We start from the raw sequence: 16,467 nt of genomic DNA, 5'->3' as shown, positions 1-16,467 counted from the left end.
ACTGTTATCAGTATCCTCATCTAACTCTTGGCAAGAAAGCAGATGAGTGTAGCCTACCATCCACAAGTTAAACTATTACGTAATTTGGTTGTAGATAAAATGTTCATCACTTCATGCTTGATATTGACAGACGTGCAAAAAGTGTAGGCACAGAACTATAACTACAAGTAATTTTAGATGAATTTGAGTATTAAATATCCTACATTTTAAACTGAGGAGTGGCCGCTTAATTGTGACATCACAAAGTCGCAAAAGTGCAGACAGCTCATTTTAATGCACAGTTTCTGGCTACGGGCTGTGTGCACTTCAAAGTCTTGGATTTTGATACTTTCATGATATTTATACAGCATCTAGACCTGCTTAATTACCAATGTGACATGTGACCTTTAAAATGTTTCAGCATGGTTAAAGCATGAAGTCAAGTTATCTTGTAGACAACCTGTCAGACATTTATTTTTGTGTGTGTGAGTGTGTGTATATACAATGGATGCTTAGTTTCTATTTGTGTGTGGTTTAGTCATTTTTGCACACGTGCTGTTCTGTCATAGACACTTTTCAGCATCTGTAGGAGTAGGAGTCAGATCACTGTACATTATCTTGCACCAGAAAGTATATATGTATGTATACATTCTATTTTTCCTCTTCTCCTTGGCCCAATAGTGCAATAAAGTATTTTTTTTCTAAATTCTAAATCAATTTCTAGCTTAAAATATTAATAATTCACCTTATATTTTCCATGAGATCAGAAGACTTATTCTAGTTCTAATCTCCTGTGGATTTAAATGTGGTATTTTTTAACATCTTTACCTATCCTGACCTCATCATACACACATCAATATGTCTTATTTTTGGTGAATATTTGTATAGCCCTCAGCGTTTTCCTCACATTTCAGAAACAGTAGCAACAACCAAAAAAAACAAAAAACTAGTACATTTCTAAATCTAAATACTTCTATATTTACTTTTAATTCATACAAGGATGTTTTACAGTACATTTTAAATGTGTTCAGGCTCCTTCAGTCTTTTCACATTTTACATGTTGCAGCCTAAACTGGAATCCTACTAATGATAAAGTGAAAACAGAATAAAATAATTTTTTATGCAAATTAATCAAAAAAAAGGAAAAACAGAAATATCACATTGATATATTCCACTGTATTTCAGTCACAATTTTTAAACTCCCTCAACCAGAGTGTGCATGTGTGTAAAAGATTACATGCCCTTGTGTGCGTGCGAACCTGACATTATGGGCACGCCTGTTTAAGTGAGGACACTGTGTGTAGCTGAATATGGAGATAAGTGAAGATGGGGCATTTATAAATAGAGCAGTGATTCTAGGCTTAGACAGCTTTTATAGATATGAAATAGGCAGTTTGTATTGTCTTTTAAAATGGTAAACTCTGTTTTATGTTCTACAACGTCTTATTATGTACAAGTATGGTTTAAAGAAACCAATTTATATGTCGGCACAGAAGACAATAAATTAAAATCACTTTAATACAACAATAACGGTTCAAGCATCTGTGTATCATCTTTTCCTTGTGTCTGCTTACGAGTCATCTGATAGTTTAAGTTTGCAGCTAATTTATTCAAGGCTCTCCTTATTTCCTGGAAATGAGCAAATATTTTCCAAAACATTCAAGCTAGGGAATGCTTTTTTCAAATCTTTCTAATCGTCTTTCTCAATGTCGACCATAGCTTTAAGAGTAAGAGCATGTAAAGTGAAGCTAGAACTGGTGTAATGTGGTCAAACTAAAGCTAAAGCTAAAGCATTAGCAGCAGGCCTCAAAACAAAACCTAAGTTGTGTTGCGTTGATATAAGTTTACTTTTTTATACGGTCGCTTTTTAGACAGTCAGGCTCTCATTTCGATATTCTGTAAACACAGTCAGTCTTTACAGGCACATACAGCTGAATATTTCCAATAGTGGTGGAAATTAATTCCATAATAGCATAGAATTTGGCCAATAGCTAAACGATTCAAGGAAGGGGAGCCAAGAACAGAGCCCTGGGGGTGCTCAACATTTCACATCACACAATATCGTTTTAAAATTATTATGATAAAAACTGTTCTTTCACACAAACAAGACTCTGACACAGGAGCCATGCCAGACATAACAAAAGGATTTGGTGTACAGTGATCTATGGTGTCAGCAGCTGCACTGAAATCTAATAATGGAAGCGTAGACATCAATAATCACAACCCATCAAGTCAAAATGGCTGAAACTGACCAGCAGATCAACATTAGCACAAATAACACAATACTGAAAAGGCCTCGTCGTTTTCCACTGTGCCATGTACCAGAGAAAACTTTTGTTTACCTGCTAAAATCAATTTCACAGTTGAGTTTAGATCAACTGTTGCATCTGCCACTATTTTAGAAAAAAATATAAACAAAAAGCATTCACAAAACAAAATTTGTTTCACAGAGTTATTTTGTCTGTATCTTTTCCCTGCCTCTCACAAGAGATTATATCAAATCCTGACAGGAACCACTGTCTATTTCCAAATATGACTTGTTTAACAAAATAGCTTTCCACCAAAGTGATTAATCTGGATAAAACATGCTGAACTGCCACTTCAGGTATTCAGTATACTGTTGACACAATCACAGCCTGACACAAGCTTTATGAGCATGAAATTTCATTCTGAAGTCAGGTGCATATACTTTACAAGACTAGCTACTGTGAATTTATAGATCCCCTGTGTTCGCTGTAATATACTGTTAAATACACAAAAAAAACGCTGATGAATCAGAACTGTTGCGTGTCTTATTACGGTGGTCAAAGTGCACGCAGCAGTGTTTCTCTCAGAGGGGGAACATTGCTCGTGTTTGTTCGACAAAGAGCAGGCTTGACCAATGATCTATGATCTTATCTGCACAGAGATAATCTAGGCTGCAAAAGAAAAACACAACAATTGTCACTTGCTCCAAAGAGCCGTCGAGATGAAGAAGCAGTCGACCAGCCTTCGCATTAAGTTGCCTTTGTTTGTGTTTGTCTTTGAGGTGGCCATTGTCATCCTGTATGTTGCCTTTGTCGCATATGATGAACACAGTGATGCCAGATTTCAGACCAACCAGACCAACCCCATGGACAATGCAGTGTACAAGGACTACCCGGTTTTTACAGACATACAGGTCATGATATTCCTGGGCTTTGGATGCCTGCTGGCCTTTTTCCGGCTGTATGGATTCGGAGGGATGGTTTTTAACTTCCTCACTGCTACCTTTGCCATCCAGTGGGCCATTTTGGTGCAGGGGTACTTCCAGTTCAGCCACGATGGTAAGATACACCTCGGAGTGATCAACCTCGTAAACGCAGAGTTTGCCTGTGCGGTGGTGCTGATATCTTTCGGGGCAGTGCTGGGGAAGACCAGTCCGTTGCAGCTGCTGGTCATGGCTCTGCTGGAGGTGCCGGTGTTTGCGGTCACAGAATGGGCTGTGTTGAAGTATCTAAGGATCAACGATGCAGGGGGATCTATTCTCATTCACCTCTTTGCCTGTTATTTTGGTTTGGGTGTAACCTTTGTGCTGTACAGGCCTCGTCTAAACGAAGGCCACGCGAAGGAGAGCACCAGCTACCAGTCCGACATCCTGTCTGTGATGGGGACCTTGTTCCTCTGGGTGTTCTGGCCCTCCTTCAACTCGGCGCTGACCCTGAAAGGGGACGACCAGCACCGGGCCATCCTCCACACCTTCATCGGCCTCAGCTCCTCCACGCTCACGGCCTTCGCTCTCTCTGCGATGCTGAACAAGAAGGGTAAGCTCACCATGGCCGATGTGCAGAACGTCACCCTGGCTGGAGGTGTGACGGTCGGAGCGTCCGTCAACATGATGATATCGCCTGCAGCTGCGTACGCTCTGGGTATGATGGGCTGCACCGCATGCATGCTGGGCTACAAGTACTTGAGCCCCTTCTTAGCGCGGCGCTTCAGAATCCAGGATCAGTGTGGGATACACAACCTGCACGGTCTGACGGGTCTCATATCCTGCGCTGCGGGGATATGTGCCATACTGATGGCCGACGAGCAGGTCTACGGCCCCAGTTTCTATGAAATCTTTACCCACAGGGCCCCGGTGGAAGGGGACCCCAAACTGCAAGCTCTGCAGGCGTTGATCCCAGGGATACAGCCGGGTCTGGGGAGGACTGCTCGGGAACAGGCCCTCTTCCAGGTCGCAGCTGTGTTCTCTACCATAGGAGTGTCGGCACTGGGAGGCGTTCTCACAGGCTTCGTCCTAAAGCTGCCGTACCTGGCCCCGCCGTCTGACGATTTCTGTTTCGACGATGAACTGTTTTTCGAGGTTCCTCCAGACTATGATGCACCACTGAAACTCAGTGACACTACAACTTCAACTGAGGACTCTGTCGCCTGATCATGCAACTGTCAAGTGCTGTCACTGAATCTGACTGAGGAAGATTCACGAAGGAAGGAAATGTGTTTGTACTTGTCTATCAGTCAACAGTGCGTTATAGTGACTGTTCATGTAATTTTTTTTACATCCATTACATTGTAGCCTAAATAACCACTTGTGATCATCCATACTAATGATGAGCAATGCAATAGCACTGTCCAACACTGTTTATTTATTTTCCTTCACGGAAACATGGAAGGAAATTGGGTGTTATAGCTTCTTGGCCAACAAGTCACAAGCTGGTGATGTGTTAAATAAACTCTTTTTAAGCTGTGTTGTTTTCTCTAGAAATCATGTTTTTTAAGGGAGCACTTGAGAATAAGTAAACAATATTCAGTGCAAGAATATAAAGACCCCTGCTGTACACAAACAGGCCACAAATGTACAAGCACTATCAGCAGTGAATATAGCTGACAGACCAGACAAACGTGTGTTATATTAGTACAAATAAAAGTTATAGCCTACATAAAATGAAATATACAACAAAGATGACACGGGCAAATCATGCAGGAAGTGCTGGAGTCATTAAAAAAAAACATGTCTTTATAAGTTTCAAATTGTAAATCAAGAGTTTGAAAAACCATTAAGCAACTAATCAAAAAATGAGTTAAACCACATCACATAATGTGCTGTGGAGACTTTTCTTTTGAAGGGTCACTAGATGGTGACACAGAGCCATTAAACAGAGGTAGTGTATCTGTACTCTCAGTAGTGTTTCACAGGCAAACCGGGGGACCAAGTTACATTATTTTGAATATTTCTATTGTGTTCTTCTCTCCCTTGTTTGCGCCACAGTTTTTACATGATTTTTCAACCAATCTTGCAAAGCTAAAAAATTAACTCACTGCTGTGTGGCACTGCTAATAAGTCATAGGACTCCCTCCATAGGACACCCCCCCTCGTACAGTAAATGAGATGTTGGATCTCAAGGGGCTTTCCCTTAATAAATTGAAATTCATAGCCATCCAAACACGAGAAGAGGCTTTTAGTAGCTAGGCCTAGACGCTGGCTGATGTTGTCAAAGGTCACAAGCCAAAAAACATTTTGTAAACACTGCATTCATATTTGACAATATAAGAAATAAAGGCTTTTTGTTAAGTAGGCTACTAGCAGTGACAAAAAAGCATTGTCAATCAATCAATTTGTTTATTTCGGGCATGTCAATTTAAATCATCATCATCATCACACTTCATTCAAATAATACAATACACATGGCCGAAAGGGAAAGCGGGAGAAGCAAAAGCTTATCTAGTCCCGCCCCCATTACCCACAGAATAAAAAAATTTAAAAAATCTTTATCATAATCTTTTCTCTTTGCTTTTTTCCTCTTTTTTTTTTTTTTTGCATTTTGATATAACATTCTTTTACTTATGACATTTTGACATAACATGTTATAGCAGTAGGGAGTATACAGATCATATCATAATCTTGTCTTTTCTTTTTGCTTTTTTACATTTTACTTTTTTTTTTTTTTTTACATTGTGTTTCTCTCTGCAGTAGGCTATGTAAAATATTTAGGCTACCTACTGAATAAAGTCCTGGTAACTCCAATTAAATGTAAAGTAGGTACTTGAGTAGTCTATTCACGAATTTACATAGTATATAATTGTAAATTACCGTCGTAGTAGTAGCCTAGTAGTAGTAGTAGTAGTAGTAGTTGGTGTGCAGCGGGTGAAGCGCCTCTCATCCAGCAGGGGGCAGTAATATAAAAACAAACACCACCACCGCCGCTGCTGAAAAAAAAAAAAAAAAAACTTCCAGAAGAAGACGACGACGACGAAGAAGGAAGGAAGGAAGGAGCGAGCGTTTTGAAACCAGGCCGCGACCTGCTACTAAAAAAAGGTTACATAACTAAGAAATACTTTGATTTCTTCTTAGCTTTGTGTGACCCACCGAGACGAGGACGTCGAAACGAGTCTCTCCAGCTGCACGTTGTCTGCGACATTTTGACTTTGACACGACACTTCGCCCATTTCCAACGGTAACGTCGATGTTTGCTAATGCTGTTAGCTCGGCTAGCTGCCGCCATGTTGGCTCTTCACTGATAACTTAGCGCCTGTTTTTTTTTTAAACAAAGTAAACATTATTTGTTTGGGTTGAAACTTTATTTTTATCCACAGACGATTATATTCTTAGCACAACATCGTACGTGGTTATTGATATTTGTGATTTACTAGTCGTGCTAAATGTGGTGGTGAATTTGTAATGGGGTTGAAGCACGGATGTGGCTAGTTAGCATGTAGCTTCGTGTTCAGTGAAACGCATGTTTATCCCCTATGTTGGCTCTAAACGGTAAACGTGCTTTGGTCTTTGGACTCCGTTGAACCTTTTAGCTTAAGTTTGAGGTCACTACGAGATACAATCCACGCTCTATTTATCCAAAATTATCTGTAAAGTGTGTGATATTGGGAGAAACCTGAAAGAAGGTCTTCTTGAAGCCACATTATTGTTATCGCTGCGGTGTAACGTTACTTTAACTTTAGTTAATGTGAATGCAGGATGGGGGTACAGTTAATCTTTCACCCTAAAATCCAACATCTTGTGGAAGTTAAATTTGAGTCAGGAAAACTGGAATGGGTTACTCGACATATAATCTAATTAGTCTTAAATATTTAATGATCCCTACAAGAATTGCCTTGTTACTGAAATCTAAGATCGACATGTCGCTAGAATAATAAGTTATTTATTATATCGGACAAGTATGACTGAAACATCTATTTGGTAATTAAATTTTTTTTGTCTTTTCAGAGGGAGAGAAACTCGTGACATGAATGTATCAAAACAAAATTAACCAGTTCCTTGCTTCAATGTGGTTAGTCACAGTAATTAAGTTTCTTGTGAGGTACTCACTGTTGCTTTCTCTTCACAGGATCATCATGGCTGATGATTTTGACGTTGAGGCTATGCTGGAGGCTCCATACAGAAAGGTGGGTTCAGGATTACAGAGACCAGGCCTGTTTTCACTGTTATGATTTACTCTTGAGTCCTTTTTTATATTTGCTACTGTGACAAAGTTTACTTGAATGTTGTGTGGTGTGTGATTGAGTATTTAAAACGCAATACAGAATTATAAATAAATCCACATCTATCTCTCTTTATAGACTTCCCTAATGATATCTCACCTCTACTCCCATGAATTCATCTTTGATTCCACTGTGAACTGTGAAAAAAAGGAAGGTAGTTATTGCGCATATACTGATGTACTGTGGTTCACCTTAGGACTAAAAGAGATTCAATCTAGAACATCCAGTCCCTATTCGGTTGCATCAAGGTGAATGCCAATGGTTGATAAGCCCATCTTTACCTGTCAAGCAAAGGAGGCAGTATTCAGATTTACAGTCTGCATGCTGTTACTGTCTCTGGATATGCAGGCCGATCTAAAAACCTTTGTTCTGACATGAAAAAAATTACATGTTCTGTCGTGTGTTTCTCTAATTAGATCGGATCTCTCTGTTCCCTTTTTAAGTAATTCAACTTTCACCAAATTGCTCATAAGGAAGTACCATCATGTGTGAAATACTTGGTCATGTGTCAAACTATAGCTGTGGTTTTCTAAAGCTGTAGTTTCAGAAGAAGATTGTGGTTTCAGAGTTTCATCGTGCAAACATACGAGCCACTCAACTCAATTTTTATGGCTAAAACACAGAGAATAATTTTCTCTTGCTTGTAAATATGAATACTGCCTCTTTGCCTTAGCCAACTGTAATGTGAATCAGCATCTTGATTTTTTTTGCATGCTACACAACACCACAGACATTGATTTATTACTACAATGACTGTAAATGGATACTTCTATCTAGTAGCATTGTATTATAAAGTAAGTTACTTTTCAGTAGATCTATAATTCCTTCTCAAGTAAAAAGGTTATGAGTATTACTTCATAATGCAAACTAAATAATGGTAGTGTAACACGTGGCTGAATTAATGGATTTTCTAATTTTTTTTTTTTTTAATTTCTTTTTTATTCATTTATTTTCTTGGGCGTCAATATTACTAAGAAGTGTGAATCCCTGTTTGCTTCAGGGCAAGATGTGTGACAGAGGTGGCATCGAGCTCTTACAGTCCAAGAACGAAAATGGGTGAAGATCACTGGACTGACACCAACCACACAGGATCTCTTTTAGTGGCTGTGGGCCATTCGTGGTCACATGATTAGGCACAAATAGTGGCATTGGTACGATCTATTAGAGGGGGGAATGGTGCAGATGACCTGACAATTGTCAAAGCTTCCTGAACTCTGCTAATATGTTGGACCCCCTCCCTTTTCTTTATCTTTGCTTTAAATAATGAGCAGTCTTGTTAATAAGAACAGGAGTGGGATGGGAAGCTATTGGGGTGGTGGAAGGACACTGTCCAGACATGACAGTAGGAAGTTTTGAAGTATTATTATTAATTGAATATATTCTGCATTTTCTCTTGTCCCACCCCATCCCCTTTACCTTGACGACTTGAAATGTTTCATCTACGTCCTCATGATGTTCTTCTATCAACCTTGCTTAGGATGAGATCAAGTCCTCTCATGCAAATGGCCACGATGACCAGAACAAGAAGTAAGTTTTTTTAATTTTTCACATTGGGTTTAATTTCACTTAAAGGACAATTCCAGGCGAATTCAACTCGGGGGTGTATTTTCATATCATTTTAGGTCTAAAAGAAGGAATCTGAAGATTTTCAGTTTAATTGCTCCTGTTTTGCGGTAGTTGCGTCTGACCCCGCATCGCCACGGCAGCAATGAATGGGAGTGGATGTAAGTTCCGCTGTTTAGGCTGTTTCCAGCCCTCAAAGCCGCAATTTTTTTCCACAGACAGCGTCAGATGGCTACTCAAACATGCACCGAGAAGTTTATTTACTTCAAGCAAGCCGACATGTTTGTAAAACTAGATCTAATTCAAAGTCTCCCGGAGTCTCGCGCGAGCCCGAAGTTGCAGTGCTGGTGTGTTCAGGTGCAGTCGGAGCTACCGCTTGTGTCATAAACACAGGAATATCAACTCTTGACTTGCTTGAAGTGTACATTTTTTCCCACAGACAGCGTCAGGTGGCTACTCAAAACATGCGGCGAGAAGTTTTTTTTTACTTGAAGCAAGTAAAGAGTTGATATTCCTGTGTTTATGACACAAACGGTAGCTTTTCCCACTGCACCTGAACACGCCGAGCGGCAACTGGGGCTCGCGCGAGACTTTGAATTAGATCTAGTTTTACAAACATGTTGGCTTGCTTGAAGTAAATAAACTTCTCGGTGCATGTTTGAGTAGCCACCTGACGCTGTCTGTGGGAAAAAAAATGCGGCTTTGAGGGCTGTAAACAGCCTAAACAGCGGAACTTACATCCACTCCCATTCATTGCTGCCGTGGCGATGCAGGGACAGACACAACTACCGCAAAACAGGAGCAATTAAACTGAAAATCTTCAGATTCCTTCTTTTAGACCTAAAATGATAGGAAAATACACCCCCGAGTTGAATTCGCCTGGAATTGTCCTTAAATCGCAGGGACTTGTCCGTTTTGATTTGAAGCTGTGTTGTTCACCTTGCACCACGTTAGCAGGGCTGTAACATGTTTGTTTCCAGGAAAAGGAGGAGCCGGAGCAAGAGCCGAAGTCCGGGCTCTAAGAAGAAAAGAAGCAGAAGCAGAGACAAAAAGAAGGGTAAAAAGAGAAGCCGGAGTCGAGACAAAAAAAGAAGCCGCAGCAAAGAGCGCCATCGCAGCCGCTCCCGCAGCAAGGAACGATCTGGACGATACAGAGCACGCAAAAGCCCCGTGTAGGTGACCTGTTCGACTTGATGAGACGTGTACACTCGAGCCACTTTATTAGGTTCACCGGTAAAAACCTAATGCAATTGGATATCACCATTCATTCAGCCGTACATTGCACGGTCAAAAAAAGGCGTTTACAGTTTAACTCTGTTTATTAATGTGGTTGTAAGTTCACTGATATTAAATTTGAGCGCACTATAATAAGAAAAGAATGTGAGAAACGCAATGTCCTGCGTTAACAACACCACAAAAAACAACCTCAGGGAATATATGTGAAAATTGCATCGAAAATTTTGGAAGTGAAAAAGTAATTGCAACCTTTTGCAGTAAGTTGACAAAAAATAGTTAATCTTTTGAGGCTTTTTATTTCATGAACTTGAGTAATAGGAGGTGTGGGTGAAGAAAAAAAAAAATCAGTATTTGTGGAATGTGCAATATATCAACCGTCCTTTGGCAGCTGTTAAGTATGGCTGTAAAAATATTATGCTTTGGGGTTATATGGCAGCTACTGACACAGGAAACGCTGCACAGACGGAGGGAAGAATTGATTTCATTAAATAACAGCAGCCAGATGTCACACAGTCAGTTATGAAAGCGAGGAAGAGCCTGGTCTCTATAGACTGCACAGGTACACCTGATAAAGTGGTCAAAGGGTGTATGTAGTTCATTATTGTATTTTCATTCAGTGTCTTCTCTTGTTGAAGAGTCTGTTTTTGACCCAGAGGAACAAATCAGTTCAAAGTGCTAAAATTATATCAGTTTCTACTGGGAGAAATATTGTACTTGTGAAAAAAGTTCCACATCTTGAATGTTGAGTGTTTAGATTAGCAATGCTGTAGCAGAGAATTAGTTGAATATTACGGTAGTTGCAAAGCTGTAAGCAATGTTGCTGTGGACACCAGGGTGAATTTAGGATATGCCATCACACGTTGGCCACAAAAAGTAAATTATTCTGCTTTTATATTTCAGCCGGAAACGTTCGAGAAGCCGCAGCCCCTTCAGAAAAGAAAAGAGTCCCATCAGGTGAGATGGATATTCTTATTATTCACACTCCTCTTGGTTCAGTCATTTATTTTTATGGTGTCTATAATGCATGAATGTTTACTTTGTCTTGCTGATAAAAAGAAAGTAAAACAAAATCTCTTTGTGGTAACATTAAAAGTCGTTTGTTTTTTCTTTTTAGGCAACCAATCGACAATCTCACACCAGAAGAGAGGGACGCACGCACAGTTTTCTGTATGCAGCTGGCTGCCAGAATCAGAGCTCGAGACCTGGAAGATTTTTTCTCAGCTGTTGGAAAAGTGAGTTGATTTATTTTAATGTTGTCGTGTTTAATCCAGTGAGTCTGTTTCTGTAGAAATAATCTCCTAAACCTGCCGTTGTTTTCTCCCCTGAAGGTCAGAGATGTGAGGATGATCTCGGACAGGAACTCGAGGAGGTCGAAGGGTATTGCTTACATAGAGTTTGTGGAGGCTTCTTCTGTACCACTGGCGATCGGGCTGACCGGCCAGAGGCTTTTAGGGGTTCCCATCATCGTCCAGGCCTCTCAGGTGGGTGTCTTTGACTCATGGTAACCTCATCTAAATAAGGTGCAGATGGATTATTTTCATCCTGTGTGACTTAATGTATTAATAGACAGCTCTGTGCCACAGCAGATACGGACCGGTCTCACAGTCAGCATGTCTGCGATTTAAAATGTTTGTGAATATCAAATAAAACTATGATAGAAATCTAATGACGACAGGATTAGAAATATCACGCTGACGATAAAACAGGAACAAACTGTAGAGATGTGGAAATCTAGCATGGTCTTTTTCTGAAGTTTGTATTTATTTGCTCAAACTTTTCTTTTTGTCTATATTGTTGATATGCAGCCCCCCAAAAAAAGCAATAAAAAGAAATCCAAAGACCATAAAATGTTAATAAGTGTCTTGTTCTCAAACACCCTCCAGTTAAGCACATTTTTTCAGATGAACTCATTATTTTAGTTTGGAACAAATCAGATATTTATTCATGATGTATATTGAATCAACAATATTTCATCACATTGTCCCCAGGCTGAGAAAAACAGAGCTGCGGCCGCCGCCAATAATCTACAGAAGGGCAGTTCAGGTCCGATGCGGCTGTACGTCGGCTCGCTACACTTCAACATCACCGAAGAGATGCTTCGAGGGATTTTTGAGCCTTTTGGGAAGGTCAGCAATAAGTTTCACAAATACGTACATTGGAGTTGTTATATTGTTGTCCAGATGCATTTGTTCTAATCTTCTATGTTTGTGTGTTTTTGTTTCCAAAGATTGAAGGAATCCAGCTTATGATGGACAGCGAGACTGGACGGTCTAAAGGTTACGGCTTCATATCGGTAATTAAAGCCTCTCTGTGTTTCACTACCAGTGCAGTAATGCCAGCAGCTGCTGTGGCTCTAAACCTCTTCCGGTTTTCTCTCCCAAGTTTGCAGATGCTGAATGTGCAAAGAAGGCCTTGGAGCAGCTGAATGGCTTTGAGTTGGCCGGGCGTCCGATGAAGGTGGGCCACGTCACAGAGCGCTCGGATTCATCGACAGCTAGTTCGTTCCTAGACAACGATGAACTAGAGAGAACCGGCATCGACCTGGGCACCACGGGGCGTCTACAGCTTATGGCTCGACTAGCAGAAGGTTCGTAATAACCTGCGGAGGAAGGGGAAAAAATGATTGAAGTCTATTGGTGGACTCAGATTTGGTGTCTATTAGGGATGTCCCGATCACATTTTTTTGCCCCCGAGTCCGAGTCCGAGTCATTTGATTTTGAGTATCTGCCGATACCGAGTCCCGATCCGATACTTTGGCAATGCAGTAAAGTTTTTAATGTAGATCAACTGTATCATCCCACTATTTTTCTGTTCTTTGTGCTCTACTAGGGATGTAACAATATCACAATCTCACAATAATACTCTACCTCAATAACAAGCCCATGACATTTATTGCAGTATTGTAAGACATGCCATGATATCAAACTCTCAATGTATATTAGCACAGTAGCTCCACAGTATAATATTAATGCCGTTATCCATAAGTCAACAACAAGAACATTTGGTCAAAAATAAAATAGCTTATCATGTCTTTCTCAATCACCAGCCTCTCTCCCCTGATCCCACCCTCTCCTGCCTGTCTGCCCCCCCCCCCCTCACCTCGCTCCTTCTCCCTCCCTCACTCACTCCGCTCCTTCTCCCTCCCTCCCTCCCTCCCTCACCCAGCTCACCTTGTTCCTTCTCCCTCTCTAACTTTAAATAAATACCTGGTTCTGTATCTGCCATCACGCAACACAACGGTAGTTTTTTATTCAACAGTATGAGAAGTTTAAGAATGTCCGCGGTCGGTCCGTGTGTCGGTCTCACGTGCGTTACGTCGGACTCGCTCTCAGTAGAAGCTGCAGTGACTGTTGTTGCTGCAGGTGTGTGTAGCGCTCAAACATCAACAACAAGCTGCTTGGAAGTCAGCAGTGAAACAACGCAGCCACACACACACAAACAAACAGTGAGCTGACACAGTGACACGATCGTCTCTCACACTCTCGCAAGCGCCGTCATTTCATATCGTTACTTGTCCGCGACGACGCAGCCACACACACACACACACCGTGGAGCTGTGCGCCACAGACCATGCACAAAACACAAGCGCTGCACCGAATGCGCGTCGCTTTGGGTAATGAGCGCACATGACGAACGTCTACAGTAAAAGTAATGTGTTTGAGAGTGCAAAAGATGATACATCTGAACGCCCCCCATGCGGCCCGTCTTCGCTTTAGACAGATAGGAAAACCCTGACATGTAGATATGTAATATATCCGATTCCTGATCGGGATGTAACGTCCGATTCCGATCGAGTCTGAAACCACGTGATCGACCCCGATTTCCGATCACGTGATCGGATCGGGACATCCCTAGTGTCTATATAATAATCTGTAACTGGTTTCTCATTTCTCTCTTTGTCCCTCCACAGGAACTGGTCTGAAGATCCCTCCTGCTGCTCAGCAGGCTCTACAGATGACTGGGTCCATACCATTTGGAAACATCGGGGCTCCAGCAGGTAGGGATCTAGATGATATTAAACATTTAATGTGTGTGTGTGTGTGTGTGTGTGTGTGTTTGTGTCTCGAAAACTCAGTGACAATTTATTATTATTCCTCCAGTTTCAGCTGTTCCAACACCAGCTCCAAGCCAAGCCTTGAACCTCCCATCACAACCACTGGCCACACACTGCCTTCAGCTGTCCAACCTGTTCAACCCACAAGCGTAAGTATATTGATTGCTTTGCTTACTGACATACTCACATGTCCATTTAAAGAACAGGATTAAGTCTCTCTTAGTTCTTCCTCTTCAATACTGTCTGAACATTTCAGGGTGAGTGAGGACAAAGTCAACTTGGCTGTCTTTTTCTCACTGAACTTATAACAAACCAAATGTTCCCGACTGTGAGATAGATGCCCATGTTATTTCTTCAAGACCAAACTGATGAAGTCCCCGGGATCTTTTTTTAAGTGGTCATGTAAACAATTGTCCTGTATGTCTGTCTGAGGTTTATTTACTCACCTCTGAATGTCTTTTCAGGGAAAACGATCCCAGCTGGGCCATCGAGATCCAAGATGACGTGATCGAGGAGTGCAACAAACATGGAGGGATTGTTCACATCTATGTCGACAAGAACTCAGCTCAAGTAAGTTAAAGCAGTGTGTTTGTTTGTTTGTTAATGTCAGCTAACAAAGGTTCAGTTCAGGTTTTATATTTCTCAGCTGAATATAAAAATAAGATGGTAATGTTAATCTTGTTAGATGTAGCAGTGGATAATATGGACTCTTTTTGTTCACAGGGTAACGTGTACGTGAAGTGTCCCTCTATTCCAGCAGCGATGGCAACTGTAAATGCACTTCATGGACGCTGGTTTGCAGGTATGTAACGATAACCACACAGTTTTGGTTTTGAAAACGTATTGTGTTGTTTATTTATAATTTTAACTTTGTTTTCCTTCCCTTCCAGGCAAAATGATCACAGCTGCCTACGTTCCCCTACCCACCTACCACAACCTTTTCCCCGATTCAGTAACGGCAAAGCAACTTCTAATGCCGGCTCGTCGATAGTCTGAGACATGCTTATGAAAGGCAGTGTAAATACATTTGTTTGCATTCATGGAGATGTCATTGAAAACAGATGCATTGAGATAAGTTGGCTGTGTGTAATAAAAGTTGCCTCAACATCACAAGTTCACAATTGAAAATTAGGCTTTTTTTTTTCTCTCTTTTTTTTTAGTTGCTTTCAGATTTTTTGTGGGTTTGTGTTGTAAACTACCACTGAGGAGTAATCTCCTGGTATCTATCGGTCTGTATGCTTTTAAATATTACTGTCTTATCTGCTTGTTTAAATCCAGTTTTAGATTTAAAGTTGCAAAGAATCACACAAATGTTAGGTGAATAGGCCTTAATGCCAAAAGTATATCAATGTCAACAATAATCCTTTGTAACTTTTTACAGCCATAATTTCATTTTTTGTATGAAGGCTCCCAATAAACTTTGGCAAATTTGACAAGTCATTTTATGTTTGTCTCCTTTTGGGAGTTTGTCAATCCCAGGTTCAAATAAATTACTTTGATTAATTAAAGATCTCCTGTGTTTGTCTTTTCTCTTTATGGTAATTGGATTTCTTTGTTTTTGAACATTTAACATGTTATAAAAGCCACAAACCAGCACAAAATGTCACTACATGGTCAGATATGGTACATGGTCTGCTGCTGAATTTTCTCTCATCAGTATTTGCCAAAAGTGATGGCATTTTAACAGCCACCAACAGGCTCACTTGTGACCTGAGGAGTATCTTTGAACCAGTAAACTTTGATGCTAAAAACAGTTAAACCAACACTAAGGAACTTTTCAACCTTCATATAATATTTTCATAACTTTTGTGATGATACATCGACTTACAACAGGTTGAATGACACCTCTGTCATGGCCTGAGAGGGTCTGTATCATTATGGTCTGTATCACTTTCACTGGCACTAAGCAGCTTTGAGGAGCATGGTAGGAACTCGGCTCTCACTTAAGTTTCACTTTCACGTGTCACGAGGAGGAGGCAGCAGCAATGCGGCACCTTTCTGTCGGATTGTGTATATGTGTTTACTGTGAAATGATCCGTTGGTAACAGAAACGTAGTTTGGACGTCTTCTGTTCATTTCCATGCACCGGGAGATCAGGATGGTTACGGCGCTATGTGCTAGTGCTCATGGGAAATGAAGTCTTCCTTCAGACAAAACACTACCGCTTTGGGCCACCG

The 16,467-nt window shown here is 40.8% G+C and overlaps 2 protein-coding genes across 4 annotated transcripts in view; both read left to right on the top strand.

The window, feature by feature from the left end:
• rbm39b (RNA binding motif protein 39b) overlaps positions 1 to 15,730 on the top strand; it is a 115,567-nt gene extending 99,837 nt beyond the window's left edge. The window contains exons 2-16 of one of the 3 annotated variants that reach the window (XM_085782324.1): positions 6,212 to 6,395; positions 7,284 to 7,341; positions 8,915 to 8,964; positions 9,981 to 10,172; positions 11,137 to 11,190; positions 11,351 to 11,468; positions 11,565 to 11,717; positions 12,225 to 12,362; positions 12,464 to 12,529; positions 12,619 to 12,823; positions 14,147 to 14,233; positions 14,343 to 14,439; positions 14,755 to 14,860; positions 15,014 to 15,092; positions 15,181 to 15,730. In XM_085782324.1, coding sequence (XP_085638450.1) covers positions 7,291 to 7,341; positions 8,915 to 8,964; positions 9,981 to 10,172; positions 11,137 to 11,190; positions 11,351 to 11,468; positions 11,565 to 11,717; positions 12,225 to 12,362; positions 12,464 to 12,529; positions 12,619 to 12,823; positions 14,147 to 14,233; positions 14,343 to 14,439; positions 14,755 to 14,860; positions 15,014 to 15,092; positions 15,181 to 15,281 — 1,497 coding nt within the window. In that variant the 5' untranslated portion in view covers positions 6,212 to 6,395; positions 7,284 to 7,290 and the 3' untranslated portion in view covers positions 15,282 to 15,730. Of the gene's footprint in view, positions 1 to 6,173; positions 6,396 to 7,283; positions 7,342 to 8,914; positions 8,965 to 9,980; positions 10,173 to 11,136; positions 11,191 to 11,350; positions 11,469 to 11,564; positions 11,718 to 12,224; positions 12,363 to 12,463; positions 12,530 to 12,618; positions 12,824 to 14,146; positions 14,234 to 14,342; positions 14,440 to 14,754; positions 14,861 to 15,013; positions 15,093 to 15,180 lie in introns of those variants that run through there. The other 2 variants (XM_085782323.1, XM_085782325.1) reach the window with 2 other exon arrangements.
• rh50 (Rh50-like protein) lies at positions 2,808 to 4,688 on the top strand. Its single transcript, XM_085782326.1, has 2 exons — positions 2,808 to 4,464; positions 4,517 to 4,688. The coding sequence occupies exon 1, from the start codon at positions 2,948 to 2,950 to the stop codon at positions 4,373 to 4,375; it is 1,428 nt and encodes a 475-aa protein (XP_085638452.1). The 5' UTR covers positions 2,808 to 2,947; the 3' UTR covers positions 4,376 to 4,464; positions 4,517 to 4,688.
• Positions 15,731 to 16,467: the final 737 nt, after the last annotated feature.

This window comes from Trachurus japonicus, chromosome 7 (assembly GCF_045865225.1).
Source record: "Trachurus japonicus isolate A0001 chromosome 7, Traja_1.0".
Taxonomy (NCBI): Eukaryota; Metazoa; Chordata; class Actinopteri; order Carangiformes; family Carangidae; genus Trachurus; species Trachurus japonicus.
This window is presented reverse-complemented; position numbering and strand designations above follow the sequence as displayed.

Excerpts from the sequence above, each read along its gene's own strand:
- rh50 (XM_085782326.1), top strand. The coding sequence starts at position 2,948 with ATGAAGAAGCAGTCGACCAGCCTTCGCATTAAGTTGCCTTTGTTTGTG.